We start from the raw sequence: 6,348 nt of genomic DNA, 5'->3' as shown, positions 1-6,348 counted from the left end.
TTATTATTATTATTATTATTATTATTATTATTATTATTATTATTATTATTATGTTTTTGTTTATGCTTATGTTTATTTCTCTCCTGCCCTTTCCCCAGACTGGGATGCAAACTGGTTTGTAATTATTTTAAAAAAAATAAATCCATAATATACAAAAGTTAAAACATAATTAAATAATCAGGAAAAAAAATCTAAATCTAGGTTAAAAAAGAAATAATTAAAATGTGCGTGCACACACATACTCACACAATGTAGGTAATCAAATAAAAGGTGCAGGCAAGGTTATCATGGGAATGGAAATATAAGAGTTTTAGAAATTTGGGGACTGAAGGAAAAATTAATGTAATGGGGCACAATTATTGCCTTTATTGTATGCCTGCAAGTCATTTCTGACTTATGGTAGCCCTCAGGCAAACCTATCACAAGGTTTTCTAGGCAAGATTTGTTCTGAATGGGTTTACCTTTTCCTTTCTCCCAAACTGAGAGAGGGTGACTTGCCCTGGGTTACCCAGGCTGAATTTACACTGAATTTACACTGCAGAAATAACGCAGTTCGACACTGCTATAACTGCCATGGCTGAATGCTATGTCATTCTGGGAACTGTAGTTTGTTGTGGCACAAGAGTTCTCTAACAGAGGTGACTAAATATCACACAAACACCTACAAATCCCAGAATTCCATAGAGCAATGGCAGTTAAAGTGGTGTCAAACTAGATTATTTCTGCAATGCAGATGCAGCCCCAGTGGGTTTCTATGGCTGATCAAGGATTTGAACTCATAGTTCAGGGCCCAAACCACTACCATTGCTATATCCATTGCAAACTCTCAAAAAGGGCTCATCAGGTGAAGGGATAGTGTAAATTTCCCCCAGAATAACCCAAAGGCACACCGGGAGGAATATAGACATTTGTTGTTAACCACCCTTGAGTTGATCTCGACTCATGGCAACTCTGTGGATGAGACATCTCCAAGACCCCCTATCCTCCACTATTTTCCCCAGTTTCTGCAGATTCTTACCCATGGCCTCCTTAATTGAGTCTATCCATCTAACCTGTGGTCTTCCTCTCTTCCTAATTCCTTCCAGCTTTCCCAACATTATTGTCTTCTCTAATGAATGTGTCTTCTCATGATGTAATCAAAGTACAGCAGCCTCAGTTTAGTCATCTTTGACCCAGTACAGATGGTCCCCAAAGGACATCCTTGTCACGTGCAAGGGGCGCTCCGCCCACACTCCTCTCACCTCTCACATGTGACGAGGGCATCCTCGCTGCATGGCGCCACCGCCAACTTTTTGCAGAATTTTGAGCATGATTTTGCTTGCATGGGAGATTAGTGCTATGGTGCTATAGTTGCTGCAGTCTTTTGTGTCTCCTTTCTTGTGGATGTGGATGTAAACTGATCGTTTCCAATCTGTTGGCCACTATTGTTTTCCATATTTGTTGACATATGTTGGTTAAGAGTGGGGTTGATTCCATGGGTGTGCGTTGTAGGAGTTCAATTGGAATGTCATCTGTTCCTGGTGATTTGTTTTTCCCAATTTCTCTTATGCAGTTTCTATCTCACTTTTTAAAATTTGTGGTTCATCTTCATATGGCTCTTCATTCCATGTATCCTTCATTTTTTCATCTCTTTTGTATAGCTTTTCTGTGTATTGCCTCCAATGTTTTTTTAATTTGCTCCTGGTCTTGAATTATGTAATTTGTGTTATCATAGAGCATTCTGGTTCTTGGTTTGAATGTCCTTTAAATTTTCCAGATCTTGTGGAAAAGGTCTCTCGTTCTTCCTTGTTTGTCATTGTCTTCTAATTCCTTGCTTTGATCATTGTAGTTATTGTCGTCATGTTTTCTCACTAGTCTTTGTACTGCTGCATTCTTGGTTCTGACCTTGTTTCTGTCTCTCTTTTGTTTTGTTTCTCTTCTTTCTTTTACTGTTTGAAGCATTTTACCTATCATCCATTGTTTCTTCTCTTTCTTTTTGACTGCTGTATGCATCCTTTATTGCATCCCTGGCCTCTGCCCATAGTTCCTCTGGTTCTTGGTCAATTATGCTTAATAGTGCAAAACTGTTTATTACATTGTCTGTGAATTCTGTTGAGATGTTGTTCAGATCATGTTTTGGTATGATGACTGATTTTGATTTTTTGTTTGTTTATTTAATGGAATGCATGTGTTTTTATCTTTTCTACCATGTTATAAACATGTTTTAAACTTTTTAAATAGCTGTTTGATTTATTTAGGTTTTGACTGTTGTGTTAATAAAGGTTTTAGTTGTACTTTGTTTTTACTTGTTCTATGCCACCCTTGGGTCCTGTGCCATGAAAAAAGTGGATATACATGAAATAAGACAAGGCAATACAGTATAAGATTAATAATTTATGCTACAGGAAGGTCAATGCAGTTCTACCTGTAACATGATGGGATGAGCATTAACTGATAATGTGTAGAGGAGGCGCAGTTTATCACGATCTGTGAAATGATCCATGTAGACACTCCCAGCATCTGGCACTTCAGCATATCGGCGCACTATTCGATCCAGGAGCCGTTGAGAGGGGCAGTGGAGCATTGGTGTATGCAGACCCTGGAAAAGGAATGGAGGGGAAAGAGTTTGTTATTATTGTTGTTGTATGCCTTCACGTCATTTCCGACGTCACTGGCTCTCAGCAGAAAAGAAGCAAACCTTATATTTCTTTGCATTTAACACAGTAGCTTAATGTAATGGGCAAGTATTGCCTATCTCCCTTTCCAGGACCTGAAGAAGTTACATTTGTGGATCACATTGTCAAAATTCCTAAGGCTGAATCTGGTGTATTCTGGACAATGGAGACCAAATAAGAAATGCTTCCAAACTCTGCCTCTTTGAAGTCCAACAGGTCACAGGTTCCCCAGCAATGATTTAAACCATGATTAATATAAATTGAATGAATGGAATGTAAGTCTAACTACTAACAGGCAGTAAGCCCTGTTGAACAAAGTGGAGCTTCCTTTGGAATAAACATGGATAGGTTACTGCTGTTTGTTTAGAAGGAATCTAATGTTTTCTAGTATAATGCTTGCTCAATATTTCAGAATAAATTTAATACTCTCAGTACAATCCATTCTCATGAACATGTTTGAAGTTGCACACATTTCTAAAAGCTTTTCCTTTTAAGGGCAAATAAACAGGCAGGATATTTAAAAGAAAAAAGAAAAAAGAAATCTTATTCCAGTACGAACACAATGAACATGTTCAAAGGTTATGGAGAAGTGTAGAGAGAGAATTTTTCTCTGTATAAAAGAAAACAAGTCAACATATTTTTGTAGGCAGCATTATAATGAAGATATTCATTATGGTTTTTCCTACTGGAAAACTTAAAATAAAAGAAACTCAAATCCACAATATGTCACAGACAGAAAACAGTTACAAAATAGGTTCCCCTTGCAAAGATTGCTTTCAAAATCTAACAATTTTGTAGAGGAAATAAATGATTAGACCCAGTGGCTAAATTGAATGTTTGTGCTCAAAGGCAGTTTACTGCTGAGTACTAGTTTGGGAAGTGAAGGGAGAAACCACATAAGAGGGGAGTCGCTTTTATGCCTGTTTTGTTGTCTTTCTAGAGGCATCTGGTTAGCCTCTGTATGAAAGAAGATGATGGACCAAGAAAACTTTCATGATCCAACAGAGCTCATGTTATTCATTAGGGTGGTCTATAGATCAGGGTCAGGAAGCTTTTTTCTGCCTCCAGTGGCCACCCATTTACATCCCCTCCCTCCCTCCCTTGGTTCTGGAGTTTGGAAAAGTTACCTCTTTGGGACTACAACTCCCAGAATCCTTTCATTGTCACACCCACTCTCCCAAACTCTGATATACCTTACTCAATAGTTACAGATAAATAGCACCTGGCATGCTCCTTTCAGACCTCCTCCAATATTTGGAGGGGGATTCAGCTGAATATGCATCTGCATCTGCCCACAACTGGGATCTCTCCCTGGAACTTCCCAGTGGTCACAATAGGCAACACTCTTCTCCCAGTGCCTTACACACTGAATACCCTCATTTGATCATGTTGAATATCTATGTAGGACTAATGTCTTCTGCCACAACAGGGGATATGCTCATTGCCTTTAGCATCAGCTGTTCTTTTCCGGTAGCATGAAACCTTTTGCATTCCCTGAGAAGCCATGTTTTAAAGCTAATCTACAGATTATTTTTTACAAATTAATCCTAAATACTGATGGCAAGTGATGGTTACTGGTATCTGAAATACACGGATCCTTTGTGGCATGAAAGTGTGGTTCATGTGCCAGAGAAGAGTATGGAAAGATTACTTTTTATAGATTAGAACTGGTCATTCTGGCTTCTAAACTGCAGTAAAAAAAATTCCCCCAAATTCTGAAAGAGTTTTATGAAGAGCTGCAGGCCAGTAGGAAACAAATTTGCATAAAATTGTACAAGCCGTTATACACACACTCATCATCATCATCATCATCATCATCATCATCATCATCATCAAATAGATCCAGACCCTGGGAAATAGATTCAGGGCCAAGTTTCCAGGACTAGCAACATTGCTTCTTGCACATAAACATAGAGTTAAATCAAGGTTGTTTCTGGAGCACGCAACATTCTCAGTACCAAGCAACTGTAGTTTGCAATAAAGGTTTTTCTTGTGTCAGATGAAGTAATCATTGTGGCAGGCTGCTCAATTGATAGCAGGGTCAGGCAGGGCAGGCTGTGTAAAGTGAAAAACATTATTTCATGGTCTGTCATTTTGATTCAAGTATGTTAAGGTTTGTCATAATTCTTTCCACTATAAAAGAAAATTACTTGAGCCCAATAACTTCTGTCAAGTCTCCTACATATCCCCAAACTACACAGGAGAAGCAGCAGCTGTCAAGGGAATACAAGTGCTTTGATACAACCAAGGGAGTGAGTGCTTGGGGAGGAAATCTATTCTCTTAACTTTTCTACCTTCAGTTGCTTAGCCTGGTAATGGGAGAGGATAACCAGGGCCCTTTTCACACTGGCGCTTTTCCCCTGGGTAGATCTGAGCAGATTTGGTAATCCAGTACCGAATCTGTCCGGAATGGAGTTCCCCCTATCCTGATCGAACCTCCCCGGTGCAGTTTACCCCACTTGATGTTTGCAATTAAAAGTAGCAATTTTTGTTGTTGTCAATCAAATGATTTGCATATTCACCTCCGCTGTCATCAGTGGTGACGTATCATGTATCTTCTGCAGCCATTCGTCAGAGGTATGGGTGTGTTCCTCCCCTCCTTAAAAAAAAGTCTAGCAGCAATGTTTGCATATTTTACAATGTGTGTGTGTGTGTGTGTGTGTGTGTGTGTGTATCACATCACACCGGCCCCAGTGGCATCCAAGCAAAAAGTGTATGAAAACTTGTATTTTGGCTGCAGTGGAGGGAGCAGGTGAAAGGCAAAAATATATAGCACAAGCATTCATATATTCTATAAATTTGCCATATATATATATATATATATATATACACACACACACACACACCCGGCCCCTGTGACATCCGAGCAAAATGTTTATTTTTGCTGCAATAGCTGGAGCAAGCGAAAGGGGAAAATGTTAGCACAAGCATTCACATATTCCATCAGAAAAATAAAAATAAAATTTAAAAAGCCACTTGCAAAGTGACCGGTGCAAGAGGGGAGGCATGTTCTGCCCAATGCCCACCCTCCGACCTTTTTTCTTCCCCTAAATGACCTGATCATGACTGGGGACAAGTTCCCATTTGCCAGCAGCATGCAAGAACCAGGTTTTCCAAAAAGAAACAGGGAAAAACTTGATATCAGAAAGCCCGCGCTGAGGGGGATTTGCCCCAGTTTGGGTGTGCAAAACCCCGATCCAGGTGCGCAAAAACTGGCACCACTGAGAACTACCCACTTATAATCTGGTGTGAAATTCGGACTGTAGTGTGGTGTGAATGACCTCCAGGTCTAGCAATTGTATCAGTCCTTATTTTCTAATGCTTTTAACAATCTAGTGGAACAGCCAACTTCCATCACAATCCATCACAATCCTAAACTTTTGAATGTTGTATACACCTTGGTATGGATGAATGAGGTTGACTTTCATCTCCATTTAGAGTGCCAAAAGGTGGTGGTGGTGGGGAACACAGTATTTCTAAAAGGATTTACATTATACTTGGATCCCATGGTATCTTACCTTTTATGGAAAAAACTCAAATTCATAAAGAGTGACATAGCTAAAGTGTGAGTCTGTGTGTGTGTGTGTGAACGCATTAGGACCACAACAGTCTGAAATTTGCTGGGAATTATAAGCCATGGGATGAAGCAAGTCCATTAGGATAAAGGGGTAAGTCAGGACTGAAGGAAAGACCA

The 6,348-nt window shown here is 39.5% G+C and overlaps 1 protein-coding gene across 3 annotated transcripts in view; it reads right to left on the bottom strand.

Annotated features, from left to right (window-relative positions):
- Positions 1–6,348, bottom strand: part of DIPK2B (divergent protein kinase domain 2B) — a 37,909-nt gene that overhangs the window by 9,267 nt on the left and 22,294 nt on the right. For all 3 annotated transcript variants that reach the window (XM_042460875.1, XM_042460874.1, XM_042460873.1), the window contains one exon: positions 2,405–2,578. In XM_042460875.1, the coding sequence (XP_042316809.1) occupies positions 2,405–2,578 (174 nt within the window). The remainder of the gene's footprint in view (positions 1–2,404; positions 2,579–6,348) is intronic.

Source organism: Sceloporus undulatus, chromosome 3 (assembly GCF_019175285.1).
Source record: "Sceloporus undulatus isolate JIND9_A2432 ecotype Alabama chromosome 3, SceUnd_v1.1, whole genome shotgun sequence".
NCBI lineage: Eukaryota > Metazoa > Chordata > Lepidosauria > Squamata > Phrynosomatidae > Sceloporus > Sceloporus undulatus.
This window is presented reverse-complemented; position numbering and strand designations above follow the sequence as displayed.